Source organism: Galeopterus variegatus, unplaced genomic scaffold (assembly GCF_000696425.1).
Source record: "Galeopterus variegatus unplaced genomic scaffold, G_variegatus-3.0.2 Scaffold5321, whole genome shotgun sequence".
Lineage (NCBI taxonomy): Eukaryota > Metazoa > Chordata > Mammalia > Dermoptera > Cynocephalidae > Galeopterus > Galeopterus variegatus.
Window position 1 is genome coordinate 37,303 of NW_007731432.1, and position 21,752 is coordinate 59,054.

General features: G+C 40.5%; 1 protein-coding gene across 1 annotated transcript in view; it reads right to left on the reverse strand.

The window, feature by feature from the left end:
• The window catches only part of LOC103604665 (putative Polycomb group protein ASXL3), a gene marked incomplete at its 3' end in the record, with an annotated part of 135,463 nt that overhangs the window by 34,104 nt on the left and 79,607 nt on the right, over window positions 1-21,752 (reverse strand). Inside the window, exon 9 of the mRNA XM_008589237.1 lies at window positions 19,652-19,815. Coding sequence (XP_008587459.1) covers window positions 19,652-19,815 — 164 coding nt within the window. The remainder of the gene's footprint in view (window positions 1-19,651; window positions 19,816-21,752) is intronic.

Sequence of the window (21,752 nt, forward strand, 5' to 3'; positions counted from 1 at the left end):
ATAGACTGAGACCTGGTCTGGTTCTGCCTAAGATATCTTAAGGTTCTGAAGTACCAAACTGTTTCCAAATATAACTGCTTCAAGCTTATTCATGTGCCAGCTCAGAAGCTCTCTTTTTCTCTCTTTCAAATTTATATTCCCAGGGAGCTTCATGCACATTCACTATTTCCAATGTAGTTTCTCTTGCCAGACTGTAAGTTCAGTGAAGGCAGGACTCATTAGTCTCAGGTAACATAAGATCCCCAATGTCTAGTTTGTTGCATAGCCCACTGTACAACACCAATATTTGTAAAATTACTGAATTCTCTTGAATCTCCTTCAGTTCACTAAGATACTATTGAGATCATTTTCATCCTATGTCAGTAACACATAGAGGGTCTTCTCTAAATTGTCACACTGGGTCTCTTTTGTGTACTACCAAATCTTTTCTATGTCTAGTTATTGTCTGTCTTTGCATTTTAAGAGAGTGACGTCAGTAGATGTTGGGTTAGTAGCAGATATTAAGATGGTTTCTGTCAGAAACTCTGTTGGACCTTGTACAAATCTTTTAGGGTAAGAAAAAGAACAAAAAGAAGTGCATGTTTACTCCAGTTGATGTTTGCCCAAGTAGAGGTTTGGCACTCTTGAGGAGTAGGAATTGATTCTTTAACCAAGAACATCTTACCCATATATTTAGTGATACATCAATGAGGCTGGGCCTCCCTTTAGCTGGCAAAACATTTAATTTAGGCTTTGGACATAAACACAAGGCGACCCTGTAGCAAGCACAGACTAGAAACACTTTCTGCAGTGGGTTTCTGCTGTTTAGAGACAAAATCCTGGTGAACATTCCTGGAAAACAAGAGTACTATTGAGATTTGCTCCCCTGTGCCTCGGGCCCCCTCCCCCAGTGCTAGTTTTGCATAGAGCAGGTCTACAGTCCCTTCCAGGCAGAGCCCACAAAGAGTCCTCCTTCTGAGGCAGTCGCTGTCATTCATCATCTCTCTGCTTAATCTAATCTCACCTTCATTATCTCCTGCAGAAATTCCTCACAGTTTTTGGCATCTGGATGACATTCTTCCCCTAGGTTCCAGGACTGATAAAGAAATATATTAATGAGAAAAAGCCATGGGAAATTAGAAGCAGTGAAGGGAATTAAGTATGCATACCTATACTGCCACCTTAATCCAGAGGTTAAAACATTACTACACTGTTGACTTCCTGCTTATAATTGATTCTTTATTCCTTTACAATGAACTTTAATCAGTTTTACAAATGGAATCAGTATTTTCTCAGGCAACTATATGTTCTGAATAGAGTTTAATACTACAAATTCTTAAGGTGATTTTATAAGTGAAATCAGTTTTATTTCTCCTACCCTTGACCTTAATTTAGGGTAAGTCACTATATGACACCTGTTCATCATGGTCTATGGTGACTCCCTTCCTCAAACTCTAGAACTGTCCCTTTTTCATATTTATGATAAAGCAAGTTTAATGTCCTTTATTTTCCATTCCTATATAAACTGGCAGCAAAATATTACACTGCATATATAGTATTAAATAAATTATATAAGATAATGAAAAGATAATTATGTAAATATTACATAACAATATTAAATATTTAGTAATCCGATCTGCTAGTGTTAGTGTACCACACATGGCCAAAGATACCCTTCCAGGCCATGAAGTTGCCACCCAGTACCATATATAAAGAAGGAAGAAATTGGTTTAATGCACAGAATAGCGTGTTCTCTGAGTTAAATGAATCTGTGTTTCTCTTAACTTCCTTACACATAGGATAAAAATAAGCTCTGTTTGTTGGATTGCCTATTACATGCAATTACTTGCGAATCTGAAATTCAATCTAGTCTATGCATTACTTGACATTCACTGAGGCAGATATTGATAAATAGGATTTGATATTAACTGTTAACTAAAAAATGAATAATATGCAAATAAACTCACTTTCCTCCATAAGTGATTTCCATAAATTATATATGTACCTCCATACCCTCCATAAAGTCCAAATGGTGAGAATGTAAATATCCAGGTATGGTCTGCAAGAATATCTTTGGCTATGTATGATTTACTATCACCAGTAAGTAACTTGGGCAAGAACAAATAATGGATCTCCTAAGTACTTTAAGATATGCTTTCAGAAGCAGGGGAAAAGCCAAAGTATCAGTTCCATTAAAATAATTACATCTCAAGTACACACTTACTTTTACCTAAAGGTTTAAAATACTAGTATTTTTTTCATATCTTTAATACTTTTGAATTTTATAATCTTTTAGGTAAATTGACATTTCATTATATATGCTATTTGTGGAATAAAATAACAGTATAATTTTTAAATCAATATATACAGTACATAGAGCAATCTCTAAGAGGAGACTGAGTTATTGAAAATGTATGAGCTATTTCCATGGAGGAAAAAAGATGGAAAGCCTTTTCCCATTTGCATTTATAAAGGCTGCGTGACTTCTTTAAATATATACACTGATGCCAACAGAGCCATCAGAAATCAATAAATCACATTCTCGTGTGCTGTAAAATGTCTGACACACATTCATTTTCCTAGTTCAAAATTCTCTGCAAAAGGGACTGTGTAAATGTTCCATTTTAGTTTAATGACATTCTCCACAGTTAAAATTATGTGCATTATTGCCAGTGAGTGCAAAACCTGAGGAGCACAAAGCCAGACAGGATTTTAAAGTGCCTACGTAGTACATATCCTTCAGTGGCTAGTCATTTAACAGACCATAGACACAGATATGAATGCAGAACAAAATTAGAAGATTAGTAAGAATGGATTGAAATGCTGCAATTACCACTTGAACAAAAAATAGTAGGCATAATTTATCTAGAAGAAGTTGGGGGATGGTCTTCTAAGTATTTGCAGAGATGGCCCCATTAGCTCCCATACCACCAAATGGAGGCAGAGAAGAACATCATTTAAAATGATACCAATGACAGAAATGACAACAACCTATTCATCAGTGAGGTTCCATTTGAAAGTGTAATAAAAACCTAAATAGTACTCCACTTTAGTTGACATTTATTCAACCAGCTGCCATATATTTTTAAAAGGTCACAAAACTGTTTTATGTAGACACAGTTTATAAAGTACAAATTCTTAAAGGAGGGATCTGCTATGTATAATCAAGGAAGTTCTAAAAATTCTCTAAGCACATTTTGCAGAGAGCTATGCACAAAAGCAGGTCTGGCTACAAACCCAAGCACTAATTTATTAAGCCAATATTCACAAATAGGGACTGAATAAAGAACTAGCTATAATTCTGCCTGTTCCCCAGCACTGACCAATGCTCCCTTGCCCCCTTGGTTTCTTTGAATTTGATCTCTGAACCAAAATGCTGTGGCCAAGGAGATGACTTTTGACCCATGTGCTTACCTAAACCTGATCTTATCTAAAGTGTATTATTCTGAAACTCTTTCATCCAACAACATACCTTCCTTTCAACCCACATTTTCCTCTCCCTGAAAACTGCATTCAGTCCAGCCCCTATGACCTTACTCTCCCCCATATGCAGCCTGAATCCCATAATCAACCACTCCAAAAAAGCATCTCACAAGTCCCCCAAAATCTCTCAACTCCTTCAATTTGAGCTTTTGCAAATCTCCAACCCTTGAAAAATCCAACTTCTGGCATATCTGTCACCAAGCTAAACGCACAAATATTTAGCACTGCTGGGGTGAAAAACATATGAGTAAACCAACTGTATCTACTGCCATCTAACCTCAAATGAACCCTCAATGCTGCTCAGCGACCACTTCTTTCACAAGTATGAATCCCTATGACTTCCCATCAAGCTGCTTTCCAAATTCTCTTTACTCTCCTGAAGCCCCTAGTCCTCTAGTCTCTGTGCAGATAAATAGACACCATATAGTGGAAAACCCTCACTTTCCACTGTACTTTTGACATTTCATTGTTTCTTCACTCCTTCTTTCCTGCTTTCCTCTTATCTTAGAAATCAGTACTTTATATTTTCTTTTTCTTAAATAAGCTTCTTCTCTAATATAGTCCATCCCTTCTGATCTACTCTAAAACTTTGGTCAATATATCAAATCCTTTCTGTTCTATCTTCCATTTATTCCATCCACTGTCTCAATTTTTAGGTTTAAAACATGTTTAATCTACCATAGCTTAAAAAAATTACCAATCTTCTGCTATTCTCAAATGCACAATAAACAATGCCTAAAACAAGTATTCAACATCTCTTTCTCACCCAAATCCAATTACCAAGTGCTGTGAACGGAATGTTTGTTCCCTTCAAAGATCATGTGGAAGCTCAATTCCTAATGCTGCAGTGCTGAGAGGTGGGGTCTTAGGGAGGTGATTGGATTGTGAGGGTTATACTCTCATGAATGGGTTAATCTATTCATGAATTAAGGGGTTACTGGATAAACAGGTTATCATAGGAGTGGCACAAGGGGCTTTACAAGGAGATGAGAGCACACTCTCAGTCTGGCCCTGTTGAAATGTGATTCCCTGTGACATCTTGGAATTCTGAAGAGAGTCCCCATCAAGAAGAAGGCCCTCACCAGATGTGTCCCTCATCCTGTGACTTCCCTACCTCCAAAACTGTAAGAAACAAGTTTTGTTTATGAATTACTCAGTTTCAAGTATTCTATTACTACAAGTGAAAGAAAACTGACTGACTCAGCAAGTTTTGATTTGATTTCTAAAATGTCTAGTATGGACTGAATTATGTCTTCCCAAAATTCGTATGCTGAAGCCTTAACCCCAGTGTGACTGTATTTGGAGATAGGGCTTTTAAAAAGGTAATTAAGGTTAAATGACATCATAGGGTGGGGCCCTAGTCCAATAGGACTGGTGTCTTTATAAGAGTAAGGGACATCAGGGTGCATGCTTACAGAAGAAAGGCCACGTGAAGACACAGTGAGCAGGAGGCCACTCGCAAGCCAAGGAAAAAGGCCTCAAGAGAATCCAACCATGATGGCACTTATATTTTGGATTTTCCAGCCTCCAAAACTATGAGAAAATAAATTTCTTTTGTTTAAGCCACCCAGTTTTTGAAATTTTTTTATGGCAGCCCTAGCAAACAAATATAATATCTCATAAACAGGCCTTTCTTTTCCATTCTATAATGTCTTTGGCTAAAGTTATGTTCTTCAGATATGTTCAATTAGCTTTATAACTGATTTCCCAGCCTATATTCATTCAGTCATTCATTCAGGAAGCATTTGCTGAGCACTTGCTATGGGCCAGGCACAATGAGTAGAGGCAACAAAAGCACTGTCCTGAGGCCTTTATTCAAATGAGGAAGACAAACAAAACATAAACAAGTTAATTACAGACCTTACAAACTGTGATAAGTAATTATAGACTATGAGAGGGAAGGAAATAAACACAAAAATAAGAGGAACTGAAGAAGGTACTTTAGATGGGAGGGGAGGCAAGAAAAGGCTTACTGAGGAGAAAACATTGAGACCTGGTACACGAGAAAGTTGGTCTTGCCACATGATGTCAGGAAAGCATCCCTGCAGAGGTGTCAGCAAGCACAGAAGCTGAGAAAGGAGAAAGGCTGGAGGGACAGAAAGGAAGATAGTGTGGCTCACCCAGAGCAAGCTGGAGAACCAGAGAATCCTCCCTCCTCTCCTCCATGCTCCAGTCCTCCACCAGATCTCTTTTTCTAAAATATAAATCTAACCATGTCATGCTACAATGTATGTCTTGGTATGTTCTACAATACTTACTGACATTTGAGCTCTTTTAAAAAATGCTTTTGCTGGGCCGGCCCGGTGGCGCACTGGATAGTGCGCCGCTTGGGAAGCGCGGCGGCGCTCCCGCCCGAGGGTTCGGATCCCACATACAGACCGGTTCCCGCTCACTGGCTGAGCGAGGCGCGGGAGCGACACCGAGGGTTGCAATCCCGTTGCCGGTCCCCGGTCCGGTACGGGGGCAACACTGAGGGTTGCGATCCGTTGCCGGACACGGAAAAAAGACAAAAAGACAAAAAAAAAAAAAAATGCTTTTGCTAACCCATCTTCCTGATGGATCTTGGACATGACTGGCACCACTGTGCACACAATAAGCACAGAATAGTTGCCAGCCTTGTCTTCCACTCCAGCACCAAACCCCTCCCCCTTCCCTTTATGAGAAGCCCCGTGACTTAAACAGAAACCCTTTCGGTGCTGTAAGGGTGCAATTCTCCACCCTGGTTGCATAGCTTCCACATTAGCATAATGCCCCTCCTTTATTTTATCAGCCAGCTCTTGTCACTTCGAGCGCAGCCTGGCAGATTCTTTTCCTTTAATAAAGCTTGAATGGTACCTGGCATCTCGGCTCACTTTCTTTCATTATGGTGCTGAAAGCCGGGAAGCTTTCCCTCTCTTGGGTCAATTGTCCCCTCCGGCTGCCCTTCCCAGACCTGCTGAACCAGGTACATTCAGGACTCTCTCCTTTTTGCCATTTCAGACCAAAGTATCCAACATCAGCCTTAATTCAGGGTAAGTCAGTGGTCTGTCCTGCCTCTATGAGTTCCCCGACTACTCTCTACGATTCTAATCTCTACAAAGTCCAGGCGCCTGGCCGAGGGAACTTTTCTCATGCCCCCCAGTTATTTGAGGACGCTTCATTAGCTGGTCATGGCTTTTCTCTAGAAAAGAAGATGGACACCAAAGAGGATGCTCTTTGTTGGCACTCTTCCCCTACCAGGACTGCCCATTCCCTTTCTTACCCTCTACACGGGATCCTCATGATCCAAACCTCCATGCTCTATGCCTCTGGACCATCTCCTGGCCAATTTCTTGGCCTCCATGGAGACATTAAACCTAAGCATCTCATTTTTTACTGTACTCCACACTCTACGCCTCCGAGCTGTCTCCTGGACAACCTCTCAGCCTCCAGGGAGACATTAAAACTTGAATGCCTCGTTACAATGGATCCCAGTGGCCACAAGATGGCACTCTCAATTTAGATACTCACTGAGACGGCAAAAGCTGGAGAGATTCCTTTCTGTTCAAGCCTTCTTCTATCTCTGAACACGTTCTTCTCTCTGTCAAAACTGTCCCATGTCTCAAATTCTCCTAGCACATGCCGACTTCCCCTTTTGGACTCAGATTAATCTTTTAATCTGTCAGACTACAGTGCTACCTGTACGGGCAACCTCAACTACCTCTGTACGCTCCAAATCCTTCACCAGCCCCTCCATCTTTTCCCTCTCTTTGTCCTCAGTTTGGGTTCCTTTATACACCCCTGTGCGAAGTGGCTGGGATGGAGAGATTGTCCAAGTTCATGTCCCCTTTTCTCTTTCGGACCTTTCCCAACTCAAAAAATGATGGAATCCTTCCAGTTCGACCCAGACACATATCTGTCCCCTGAAGACAGGGAACAGGTCTGGATAGCAGCCCAACAGGCTGATGAGGTACATACTCAATAATAGGCAGCCTGTGGGAGCCATTGTTGCTCCTTGCAAGGATCCAAATTGGGACCACCAAGCTAGCCACAGGGATTGGGATCTCCAGGATAACATGATCACACACTTGATTTATGGCCTCCAAAAGGCTACTAATTCCTAACCTGCCTCTCTGAGGCTTTACATAAATACACACAAATAGATCCAAACTCCCCTGCAGGCATGGCCCTTTTACACTACCTCCTCAACACAGCTTTCAAGGTTTTTAACAATAGAGAAAGAAAAAGAAAAAAAAAGGTTCGTTACAAAAGAGATCAGGCCAAATACCAGCTCCTGGCTAATGCCATCTGTGGCTCACATACTCCAAAGTCAGCTGCCTCAAGGGGCAAACCACCCAAGAACTGCTTCAAATGCAGTCAACTGGGCCACTCAGCATGGCTTGTTCTAACCCCAGGCCCTCTCCTGGGCTCTGTCCTCACTACAAACAGCCAAATCACTGGGGGGTTGACTGCTCCACTCGCCAGAGAGGGAGTGCCCCAGTCCCCAACTCACAGCCTTTGGCTCCATGGCCATCCCTAGTGGAGGTTCTTGGCTTTGCCCAGGAGGAGGACTGATGATGCTCAGGGCCCGAGGCCCCCCCTGAGATCACCAGGCATGAGCCCAGGGTAACTCGCCTCACAGCAGGTGAGCTGATCTCTTTTGTCATTGATACAGGGGCCACTTACTTTACCCTTCCTAAATATGCAGGAACAACAACCTTGTCCTCTATCACAAAAGTAGGGGTCATGGGATCAGAATACCACCCATGGATCACTCAACCCCTTTCCTGCACCCTACATCACACTCAATTCATGCACAAATTTTTAATAATGCCTCAATGACCAACCCCCTTACTGGTATTGGACATCCTTTTCAAATTCAAAGCTACCCTTACCCTAAACACTTTAACTCCAGCTATAATACTGCTGTTACAGGCCACCCAGACCTGCCCCTGAAGTTTTCACCTTCCCCCCTCCCCCTCAGACAGGGTTAATCCCGTAGTAGGAGACACTTCTCCCTCCATTACTACACACCATTCCCCTATCCCTGTTAATTTGCGGAACCCCTCTTTATTCCCTAATGTCCCACAAGACCCCACTGCTAATAAACACCTAATAGGGTTAAAGCCCTTTATAAACAAACTCCTTTCTTCTCATCTCTCATGGCCTAACCACTTGCCTTTTAATACACCCATCCCTCCAGTTATAAAGCCTAACGGCTCATACCACTTAGTACAGGACTAATCCTGACCATGTGTCGCTCCCAACAACTCACCTGGACAGTACTTCAGGGGTTCTGGGATTGCCCCCACTTCTTTGGCCAGGCCTTAGCTCAAGACTTATCTGAACTTTCCCTAACCTCTAGCACTTTAATACAATATGTGGATGAGCTCCTCCTTTGAAGCCCCTCCTATGAGGATTCACAGGCCCACACTGTTGCTCTCCTTACTTTCCTGCTGGCCTCCAAGGGATACCAAGTATCCCCAGCAAGGCCCAAATTTCTTCTCCTTCAGTCACTTACTGGAGAGTCCATCTCACCCCCAACACCAGAGAAATAATGGTGGATCACAACAGTCTAGTTTCTGAACTACCAACTCCCATCACAAAGAGTGACATTCTCTTTTTCCTGGGGCTTGCAGGATATCTCTGCATGTGGATCCCCAACTTTGGCATGCTAGCAAAACCACTTTATGAGGCAGCCAAAGGGGATCTTGCTATTCCTTTAGATCTCACAAAGCCCATTCATTCTCCCTTCCAGTAATTAAAAGCTGCTCTCCTTGCAGCCTCAGCTCTACCTCTCCCAAACCTATCTCATCCTATTATTCTATACATCACCAAAACCCAGGGATTGGCAATCAGGGTTTTGGAACAAAAGGCAGAAGATATTTTCTCTCTGGTTGCATACCTCTCTAAACAACTAGAAACTACAGCTTGAGAATGGGCCCCTATTTATGGGCCTTGGCAGCAGCTGCCCTATAACACAAGAAAGCTCTAAACTAACTTTTGGAAAACAAACAGTCAAGACCTTCTCAGCCATAAGACCAAGTCAATTCTCTCACCTTCCTGTCTACAACTTAATTCACCTTACCTTCATTGAAAATTTCCAGTTCTCCTTCATACCTTGCCCTCCCTTAAATCCAGCCACTCTCATCCCAAAACACTCATGATGCTTAGAACACAATTGCATGGAGGCTTTAGACCTCTTTCTCAATCCCTTTTCACACATCTCTCTCCAGTTGCTATGTCCTACCTACCACACAAGCTGAGCAAATTCTTTCAGATTTCCGTAATTCGGTACATACAGGCTATGAACCCCTACTTCACCTTCTTCAGCCCTTATATTACTCTCCCCACATGGCCAAGTTACTAAAACAAATCCTTTGTGTACTTGTTGCTCCAATCAAGGTGGCCTCCAAGTTCAGTCATTTCCCTCCCACCAGGCCAGAGGATACACTCCTGGCCAGGATTGGCGAATTGACTTTACTCACATGCCTCCTCACAAAAGGACACACTATCTTCTCACCTTAGCAGATACCTTTTCAGGATGGATTGAGGCTTTTCCCTGCACTTCAGAGGATGCCACAGCAGTAACACATGCTCTGACCTCAGAAATCATCCCTTGTTTTGGCCTCCCCACCAGTCACTCACTTGCCTACAGGCTGCCCCTCAAATGCCCACAGACCTCAGTCCCTTCGAACTTATGTATGGTAGACCCTTCACTCTCACATCTCTCTCTTCCAGCTCATCACCTTTAGACCAGTATCTCCCTACTGTTTCGCTAATTAGGGATGAAGAATCAGGAACAGACCAACCTTCTATTACCTTATCCTTTCACCACCACCACCTCAGACTTTAAACTGAGCCCAGGACGGCAAGTGTATATTAAGACCCAAATCCCAAAGCCCCTCTCACCATGCTGGGAAGGGCCTTATACAGTACTTCTCACCACCCCCACGGCAGTAAAAGTACTAGGAATGGCCCCTTGGTATCACTTATCCTTTGTAAAACTAGCACCTGAGACTTTACTCAAAAATCTTTTAACACCAAGCCAGAGGGGTCCCTCTGCTCAACCTCCAACCCAACATCTCCTCACACTTTGTCCATTTTAGGACCCACAAAACTGAAAGTCTCCAGGACCTCTGCTCTTCCCCCAATCCCAGAAGAAGGATGATCTTTCCCCAGCGATTATCCTCTCACTCTTGCAGGCCCGCTTCCCTTCACATCTTTCCTGTGTTTTTCCTCCTATCTCAATGCTCCCCCTCACCTGGAACATGGAGGCTCCAGGTGCACAGGGACGATTCAGTCCTCAATGAATCAGACTGGTCCCTGAGCAACTCATCTGTCTCCTGCTGTGTGAGAAACATTTTGTGGTCACCCCCCTCCCTGTCGATGCAGCCCGCAACGTTTCCACAAATGTCTCTTCACTTTCCTCTAATCTCACCTCAGTGGGGACTGTCAGCATTGTGCGGGGCCTGCCCATGCTCTGCCTCACTAACACCAAACGCTGCCACTCACTTACCCCCTCCTCATCCATGCCCTAAAACCGAAATATATTTACTTTGTAAAACTACATTATCCTGTTGCCTTCCCCATAACACGATTTCTTGCATATTTGTTTGACTTGTCCCTGACATCACCATCCAGACAGATGGAGGGATGGAGATGGGACTGGGACTAACTTCGCAGCCCCCCCCCCAATCTCAGGAAGTGCCCCCTGCTCCCATAGGGCACTAATTGCACTTCTTAATTGGGGCAGGGATCCTTCCTGCAACTGGGACTGGCATAGCAGGCCTTGCTACTGCCTCTCAATTCTATCAAAAACTCTTAGAAGAACTAAGTATAGACAGCATCTCCTCCCTCCAGCGACAGGTCATCTCACTCATGACACTCGCTTTACAGAACCACTGGGGCTTTGACTTCCTTACAGCCAAGAAGGAAGGCACCTTCCTCTTCTTGGGGGAGGAATGCTGTTATGTAAATGAGTCCGGGGTGACCCAAAACAACTTAAACCATTTAACGGCAAGCATTGATCACCAACACAAAGGATTACAAAACACAAACACATCTGGGGAATGGCCCCGTCACTGAACCCTTGGATACCCTGGCTTATGCCCCTACTAGGACCCCTAACTGTGCCTCATCCTACTTTTTAGTCCCTGTCTCTTTTGGTGTTTCTCTAATTTCTTGCAGGAATAAATTCAGGCTTTCACCAACCAAAAGGTCACCGAATTTTTCCTGCAAGGACATCAGCCCCGCAGAATCAGTGGCCCTTCCCTGGTAGAATACAGCCTCCTCACACGAAACCAAAACCCCACCACCTAATTGTTTTACCCGCCAACATAAATCTTTTATTTTTTCCATATCTTTGCCCATCTCCAGCAGGAAGTAGCTTCAGAAAAATGAGACCTTCGCCCCTTTTCCCTTCTCCCTGTACTTAAAAGGCAGGAATGATGGATCTTGGACATGACCAGCACCACTGTGCACACAATAAGCACAAAATATTTGCTTCTCTCGTCTTCCACTCCAGCACAAAGCCCCTCCCCCCTTCCCTCTATGAGAAGCCTCGTGACTTAAACAGAAACACTTTTGCTTTCACAAGGGCGCAATTCTCCATGCTGGTCAATAGCTTCCACATTAGCATAATGCCCCTCCTTGATTATATCAGCCAGCCCTTGGCACCCTATATAAGTTCCGCCCCCCCACACCTGGTGCTGTCCCGCATTTTGAGGGCAGCCCTGGGCTGCCCGTCACTTTGAGTGCAGCCTGGCAGATTCTTTTCCTTTAATAAAGCTTGACCAGTACCCAGCGTCTTGGCTCACTTTCTTTCACTTCCTAGCCTCACTCACTCACCTTATATCCCAGCCATACGTGTTGACAGACATCACATGCTTCTCTTCGTGTCTTGGGGACAAGGAACATCATGCAGAGGAATGAGCATGAGCTTGGAGTTGGACAAACCTATGTTCAAATTCTGACTCCCATGCCTTTACTTGAAAAAAGTTGGGCAAGTCCTTTTGTCTCCCCGATCCTCAGTTTCCCCATGTAGATAGTGGGGTTAATAATACTATTATGAGTGTCATTAAGGATTAGTGATAACATATGTAGAGGGCCTAGTATTGTAAGTGATCAACATTATTGACATATATTGTTTCCTCTGCTTGGAATGCCCTTCAAACTTCTTTACCTGATAGGTAAACTTCCTGCACCTTCCCACACCCAATCTAAATATCTCCTCTTCTCTTTCAAGCCTTCTCTGACTCTCACAGACAGAATATAATCACCTCTTCTGTGTTCCCATAGCACAATGCATATACTACTACCAAAGCATACTTCTTTTTAACTATCGGCTTCTTTTCTAGAACCATTACACTTCTTAAGATAGGAACTGTGACTGATTAATGTTTGTATCATCAGTGCTTAGCAGTCTGGCATGTAAGAGGTGTTAATTAAACACTGGTTGAATAAATACATGAATTATGTATCTTATATTTATCCCAAACCAAACCACTAGAATTTGCTTACATCCATATTATTCAACTTACTCAGAAGTACTGTCACTCAAGAGTCCCAGCAGGCAGAGTTGGTTCATTCAAGTTAGGATCATTTGAAGAGAGTAGATAAGAGTAAGATTTATAAAGGTATGGTCGAGATGCAACAAAGCCACAGAGGACAGTGCAGTAAACGAGAGCTAATAATGCAAGGTAGCATTTGACCTGAAGTGTGAGGGGAGGGAGAGCTTACCAGAACCCAGACAGAGAGAGGACTGTATGGAGAGAACCTCCTGGTAGAAGCTGGTCAATGGGTGCAGCTGTGCTGACCACTAGGGAGGGTATGGCACTCAGTCTCACTCTTCTTCCTCCATCCAATCCCTGTTGGGGCTCCATCATAGCTGAACTCAATCAGAATCTACAGGGCCTTCTCTGCCTCTGCTGAACAATTCAGGCTTGAAGCTTAAAGCAGTGTTAGCCCCTGTGTAGAGAGGAGACAGGGGGTTCATGATGGCCCAGAGTGTAATCACAGAGCCTAGTGGGGCAAAGTAGGTATCTAAATGGAGGTGAGGCCTGCAGAAGAGTTTCAGAGTCCAAGCATGGTTAGGAAAATACCTGCACAGAGGAGTGGCCTGACAGGCAGCATGAGAAGTCAAGCAGGAAGAGGAAGATGTCCGAACAAGGTGCATGGGTGAGTGGGTGGCCTGTCATTGAGTCAGAGCCTGAGTGCGATGAGGAGACTGTCCACAAGGGAGAGGTATGGTGGTCAAGAGGGAAGACTGGCTACCTACAAGGCGGTAATCAAATATTTAGATAGGATATCCAAGGCTGACGCCCTCCCACCTGCTTCACTAAAACTCCCCTCCCCCCTCTCTCTCTCTCTACCTCTCTCTTTCTCTCTCTCTCTGTGTCTCTCTCTCTCTCTTTCTCTAGAACACAAGAATAGCAACAAAACTAAAAAGATACATTGGAACACATGTGCACTAACTACACACACACACACACACACACACACACACACACACACACACAATTTGCTTACAAAGGATGCTGAACCACACCCAACTGGACCTGAGGTGAGGGCCCTGACCAAACTATTCCATTTTCCCAACAAGGTCTGCTATAAAAATAGGAAACAATAAAGCCATACAGATATAAATAAATAAATAAAATTATCCAATTTATTAATCTATTTATTGAGAGCTTGAAAAGGAACCGGATATTTACACAGTTTAAAAGAATTTCCTACAAAACACTACTTAATTATAAAGAGGGAAGGAGCAATTTTACACTGCAGAAGCTTGGCAGATATGCTTCAAATGATCAAGTGAACAGCACCCATACTGCAAATCATTATTGCCTCACACCTATTAGGATGCGAAGAGAAGAACACAGCATCATTTACTGAATTCCTCCCAAAGGTACATAATCTGAATCTGATCATAAGGAAACATCATGCAAAATCAAATTGGTTTATAATCTTCAAAAGTGTCAAGGTCACGGAAGTCAAGGAAAGACTAAAGAACTGTTCCAGAAGAAGGAGACTAAAGAGACATAACAACTCGATGCAATGACAGATTCAGTACAGGATTTTGTTGCTAAAAGTCACATTACTGGGACAACTGGCTAAACCTGAATACAGTCTAAGAATGACACAGTAATCATCACTGTTCATTTCCTGATTCTGATTGGTTACATTGGACTTATGTAAGAAAGTAAGTCCCTGTTTGTAGAAAATATACTGAAAGTCATAATATACTTGGAAGAGTGGCTGTCCATTTGACACTGTGGCCTGTATATGATCCATGCATTGATGATCTCTTATGGATTTGCTGTTTTCTATCTATTCCCTTGCTTTTGTCCATACCCTTTCTTACCTATGCTCTCTCACAAATATATGTATTCTTCTGGGGTGACTATGATATCTCCCAGTCCCATCAAATCTCACAGCTGACACAATAATCTGTGTACATTTTATCACTAAATCCATATTCTCTAGTTTAAAAACCTGAATATATAATCATTTTCTGGACATTTCATAGAGTACAAGCATCTCAACCCAACACGTTACAAGCCAAACTTAATATACCTACCCCACTTCAGCAGGAACTGTTAATTGCCTACCAAGCCTCTACCTTGCCATTTTATATCTATCAATAAAATTTCCTAAAAACCAGATTTTTAAAGTATCTTTGACCCCTACCACAAGTGCACCATTTTACTGCAGGAGATGGTGAGCACTCTCTAAATTCAAAGGGTGGGCCAGGTTGGCTTAGGCCAATTTCCATATTCCATTCCCCTGGCTAAAGCCATTGTTAAAGAAATCATGTGATCTAAGTAGTGCCATTACTGTGAATCCTAGGTCTTTTGTTTGAAACACTGGGACAGAACTATTTTCCCCATGCATGTGAACAAAGAGGCAAGTACTGTATCCATTTTTTGATTCAGGCAACTACCCTATCATAGAGGTATTCAGGTTAAGAATAGAGTCTACAGAAGGGAGAAGATTTTTTTTAAATTAATTATTTAAATAATAATTAAATGTGTCCTTTCTAATAACTGAATCTCAGGACCCAAACCAGAAGCCCACCCTAACCTCTACCTTCTAGTTACCTGAATCAAGAAATCCCTTTTATGTTTAAGTCAGTTTGAGTTGGGTTTTCTGTTATTTGTGTGAAGAGTAAAATTAAATAGAAAGCTAGATGTAACACAATGTAACAATGTTATAAATGTTATAACATCTTTCCACAATGTAACAATGTTATAAAACAACTAGGAGTGTGTAAAAAATATAACATAAGATGAACAGACCTCTAAAACAGAACGAAAAGTACAAATACAGAAAAACAAAACACCCAGAGAGGTTGGCTTAATAACAGTTGGCACTGGCAAGATGAATGGGAGACCTAGCTTCCCATATTTTAGAGGCATAATAATGGAATAAACCCCAGCTCCATATGGGTCCAGAGGAGGAGGCCTATAGGACTGCTTCATGCTAGAAAGAAGGCAGTAACCTGGTGTAATCAAAGGAGAGAAACAAGAAAACTGGAAGTTTCAAATTTTGTAAAAATATGTGAAAACAAGCTTCCCACCAATGAAATTTTTACGTATTTCACATAATTGGGACATTCCACTAGCTCAAATAAATCTGTGTCATCAGATTCACATGTCCAGGCCATCTCTACTCACTCTGGCTCAGGAAGCAGTGGTGTTCACTCTCATTTGGATGTTTATAAGCTAGACTGCAAAGCTGCAATTTTGGTAGCTTGTTGCATTAGGTATCCTGTCCCTTTCTGCTAGGAGAGAGGAGTGAACACACCTCCAGAAGAGGGGGGAAGAGAGGGAGAGGAAGAGAGAGAGGAAAAGACAGCTGGTGTGGGGGAGAGAGGGGGAAAGGAGGAGAAAGGGGAGAAAAGGGGAGAGGGAGAGAGGGGGAGGGGGAAGGAAAGAGAAGAAAGGGAGGGGGAGAGGAAGAGAATGCAATAGCTCTAAATTTCTTGGTATCAAATACTGACAGGCCCAAGGAGCTTCTCTGTCCTTGCAAGTCACTCCAGATAAAATCTCCAGTTGCCTTCTAGACCTTCAACAACTCCATACCATAGGCAATCTGACATTTATTCCTATTCATTTGGGGATGAAAATATGTCTGGAATTCATTCCTTTCTTTTCATTTACAAGGCCAATGCCAAAGGTCAGACCTGTACCTAGTATCTCAACTACCACAACTGTCTCTTAACCAGTTTCCCTGTGTCTTATCTTCTTGCTGGTCCAATCCATAATTTGCAGGGCTACTGGCTCATAAGAGAAAAGGAGGACTGTATTTTATTTATCCTTTGGACAGTCTTCCCCTCCCCATGTCCATGCACTAAAATATTTGTTTAAATTATTCTGTACATGCTGTTTCTCATTTTAAAAATCTTTAACGGTAACACTGGTTTCACAAAAAGTCCAAAGAGTTCAGCCTGCAACTGGGTTATCAAATTTGTAGACTGTATTCCTCTTCAGCAAAGTATTTCACCATTTTCCTCCTGTAGGTTGTTCCAGTGATATGGAACTACTGAATCTTTAGAACACACAACCAACAAGTATTTGTAGATGACTCTGTAAAATTCACCTTCCTTTAGTTTTACTTAAGGAACACTTATTAGTCTTTCAAGGTTCAACTCAAGTATCCTATCCACCATAAAAATCTTCCCTAATACCAAATTCAGATGAACTATCTTACTCCTCTATGCTTTCAGAGGAATTTCTTTATACCTCTAGCTTTATATTTATGTGACTTTGCCTGGTCTTATACTAAATCTGGTGTAGACCTATCCAGTTATTAAATTCCTTCCCTAGTAGTGAGCAAAGTGTATTGTATTTCAGCATGAGGTTATCGTTTTCCTCTGACTATAACTCCCTCATAAGATTCATTCTTGTATCCTCTGTATTCACCAAAGCACATACCACACAATACATGTTCAATAAATATTTCTTGAATAAACAAATAATTTCCCAATGAACTAAACGTCGTTTGAGGACAGGTATTCTGCCTTCTCCTTTTTTCACACTGACTAGAAAAACAACTGAGTAATAGAAACTGCTACAGGTTGAATAAAATATGGGGCTTAGACTCTGGCCTCCTGGGTTACTGAATATTTGCTTAAATCTAGGACGATTTGTCATTTTGTCACTCCAGAAATATTTACTAAGTATCTTGTATATGCCAAACCTTATTCCACAAGCTGGAGACAGAACTGTAAGCAAGATAAACCACACATATGTTAAAGTAAAAAAAAAATAGTGAATAAAAAATAGTGAAATCAGTCCCCCCCTCAACAAAAAAAGTTTTCAGCTCCTGAACTCTATTCTCAGTCAAACAAACTTGTAACTAGACAGTCATCAGTGGTTCCTCTCTGTACCTTGTTCAAGCATTATTTGACAAAGTGTAAAATTGCAACCACTGGTGGAGGAGGAGGAGGAGGATCATGACAACTACAATGACGACTCCATTTTCCTCCATCTCTTTCATTTCAGTGCTATCCCCCAAATTCAAGCCCTTCTTATGCCTTTTGGGAACAACTAAAATTGCTTTCTAACTATTCTTTCCACTTTCATGTTTCTCATCCCTAACATTCCCTTTCAGTACTGCCAGAATAATCTCCTTAAAAAGCAATCGTCTTATTACAGTATAGCTCTGCTCAAAAGACCTCAATGGCTCTGTATTATAGATAGAGTGAGAGCTCTGTTCAGACACTTTAGCTTCATACTCAAGGAATCTTCCAAAATCTACTCTCAGTCTAACTTACCAGCATTATTTACACTGTTCTTTCTACAATCCAGACTCCCACCAAATTAGCTTTCAATTTTGCATCTTTGGACCTCTCACTTGGTACTTTTCCATCTATTTTATTCAAATTCTACCTATATCTCAAGGCCTAATTCGAAGATCTTAAATTTGTCTCTGATTTTTCCTTTCTGCATATTAAAGCTCAATATACTTCGTGATTTTTACTTAGGAGTACCTATTTCTACCTCATATTTTGGTTATTTATAAATATAGTTCATGCATCAAATGGAATGCATTTAATCATTCATTTAATAATAATTTAATAAACTTTTACTGTCTATTACTCAAAGTACCTAAAACATATTATATTCATAGTAAATATTAAGAAAAAATTTGTTGAATGAAAACCTCCCAAATGAAAATGTACCTAAAATCAAAATAATCTTTTTCTAAATATAAACAATAATCACCACCAAAGAGATACATAGGAATTGTAGCACACTGTTGCTTATCACATTTTAATATGTATAAAAAGAGATGGGTAAGTTAGAAGAAAACAGAATCAAATGAAAAGCTAAGAAAACCTATTCAAAGTAAGATAGGAATATTGAATCAATCTTGCCCATTTCAATTCATAGATGTACCTATCATTTCAAGATACAAATTCATAATACACATGCATTAAGTCCATCAATTGGAAATGATATAGTGTCAGAATTTACTAAAATTAGAATCAAAAAATATGTTTCCTAGAAACCGCTGAATACTTTTTTTATGAAATTTAATAAAAGTTTATGTGATTAAATATTTTTCCTTTTCTAAGTAAACAGCTTTAGAAGATGATTGATGCCTGCTATTATGGGTCTGTATTTGTATTTCCTTATTTCAGAAGCTTTTCAAAAATAAAAAAATATACTATAGTGCTTCCAGTTATACTAAAAAAAAAGATAAAAGGTGATTATTTATAGGTAATCATATTCATGATGATAGACTCTCAGAGAGCAATTGCAAACATAAATTTTAAATGCCTTTTGGAAAGAATTGAGAATAAAAACATTTACATAATTTTTTAGAAACCCTGACTTTTTATTGATGCATTTCAATATTCCCTCCAGGCAAAGGAGCAGCTACTTCAAAGATTGATTTGACAGTGGATTTCTTTGTTTTCCCTTTCCTGTGTACGTAGGTCTGTAGTTTTCACTCTACCACAATGTACTGTATTTTAAAATTTGAACTGGCTTACTATTGAGAATAAAAATGATTCTGTTTTGGTAGATTAAACCAATGATAGCAATAAATGAATGTGTGTACATACGTGTGTGTGTGTGTGTGTGTGAGTGTGTGTATAAATATATACATATACATATGTAATATAAATTTATTATATCCATGTATCAGTCATCTTCTATAACAGATCTACCACTTCATAATAACTAGAAACTGATATCAAATGTCTAAAACTTCTACTTACCTGCCTATCCACTTCTGGAAGCAAAAGCAGGAGGTATTGTTGAAAATGCTGAGGTAAGGAAGCAAATGTATGTTTATTTATTAGTGCCCTCAAATTAGTGTTGACAAGAATAGATCCCGGGGTTTCTATGTCAATGTCCTCAGCTTTGGTCCATTTCAAGTGTCCTGTGATGAACAAGCAAGAGGCATAAATTCACTACAGATTGAGAAAAATGCACATACACACAAGTATATGTACATATTGAACACACATATTCAATTTGTATATTTCTATCCCTTCTGAAATCATTTTTAAAAGAGAAATTTCCAAAGCTTCTTTCATTATGCTTCTGTCTACCCTTAGTTATCTTTAATTTTCATAGTATATACCTTACTCAATACCCTTCCATACCTTTAAGTCAAACTAGCACCACCAAGTCCCAATAAAGAATCATTTTAATTATATACTTCCAGTTAATCAGAATTTTCAAAAATTTTGGAAACATAAACAACTAAAATTTATGTAAGTTCTATAAGACCTAGGATTAATAATAACAATAACAGTGCTATTAATTTTAACAGCAATAATTATAGAAATAATAGCTGTGTATTCCTCATGTGTCAGTCACTGCACTAAGCACTGGATTATTTTGGAAGATTCTTACTCATGGTATTTGAGGGTGATAATTTTAAAAGCAATTCTTTATAAAAATATGAGCTGCAAAGACTGATATATCAAATATGCTTTGAAGGATAATTCCAGAACTCAAGGCCTCCGACAGAAAGCTGTATGTAGAGCTCACAACTCAAAATCATGACACACAAGAAAATAATACATAATGAGGGACAGTCAGCTGTTGCTTCAAACAGGAATTACCATTCTCAGTTACTACAGCTGAGAATCACTTGAATGTGCTTACAAAGAGTATGTTTTAAATCAGGGTCCAGAAAATTATGGCCCAGGAGCTTTATCTGGTCCCAAGCCTGTTTTGATAAATAATGTTTTACTGGAACACAGTAATGCCCAAATGTTTACATGTTTGTTATCTAGGGCTGCTTTTGCATTACAAAGAGTATGTTTTAAATCAGGGTCCAGAAAATTATGGCCCAGGAGCTTTATCTGGTCCCAAGCCTGTTTTGATAAATAATGTCTTACTGGAACACAGTAATGCCCAAATGTTTACATGTTTGTTATCTAGGGCTGCTTTTGCATTACGATGCAGAGTTGAAGAGTTGTGACAGAAATCACATGGCCCGCAAAACCTACAGTGTTTCTCTCTGGCCTTTGACAAAAAACATTTGCTTACCCTTGTTTTAAATAACTAACGACAAAATAAAAAATTAAAAAATTATAAAACATCAGGATACTATGATAAAAGAATAGTTTTCATAGAGATTTCAAACAGAACCAGACAGAAATTCTAGAAATAAAAATTTAGTTTTTAGAAATTTCAGAAAATATTCAGTGGCCACAGCAGAGAAACAAATTTTTGAATAATTAAGATACAGACTTAAAAAAAAATCTAGAATGCATTATAAGAATGACAAGTCAAAATAGGATAGGGAAGAAATACACAGAATGTAATAAGCAGCCAGAATACATATCTGTAGGAATTTCAGAATGGAAAAAAAAAAAAAAAAACAAAACAGAGGATGGCAGAGAGGAAATATTTGAATAGCTCACAGACAAATTTTTTTTAGAATCAAATAATGATAAGCATTTTCAGATAAAGCAACACACCAAACTGTGCAAAAGATAAATAACCATTCCTACATCTGGTGTGTGAAATCTCCAAACATCAAAAATAAAGAGAATGGGCCGACCCCGTGACTCACTCAGGAGAGTGCGGTGCTGGGAGCTCAGCGGCACTGGGAGCGCCACTGCTGCGGGTTCAGATCCTATATAGAAATGGCTGGTGCACTCACTGGCTGAGCACAGTGCAGGTGACACCAAGCCAAGGGTTACAACCCCCTTACTGGTCACAAATTAAAAAAATAAAGAGAATATTTTAAAACCATTTCTAACAAAAGATAGATCTCCAGAGAGATGGCAATAAGATGGACAGAAACCCTATCAATAAATAACAGAAGACAGTGGAATATCTTCGAAGGGCCAAGAGAAA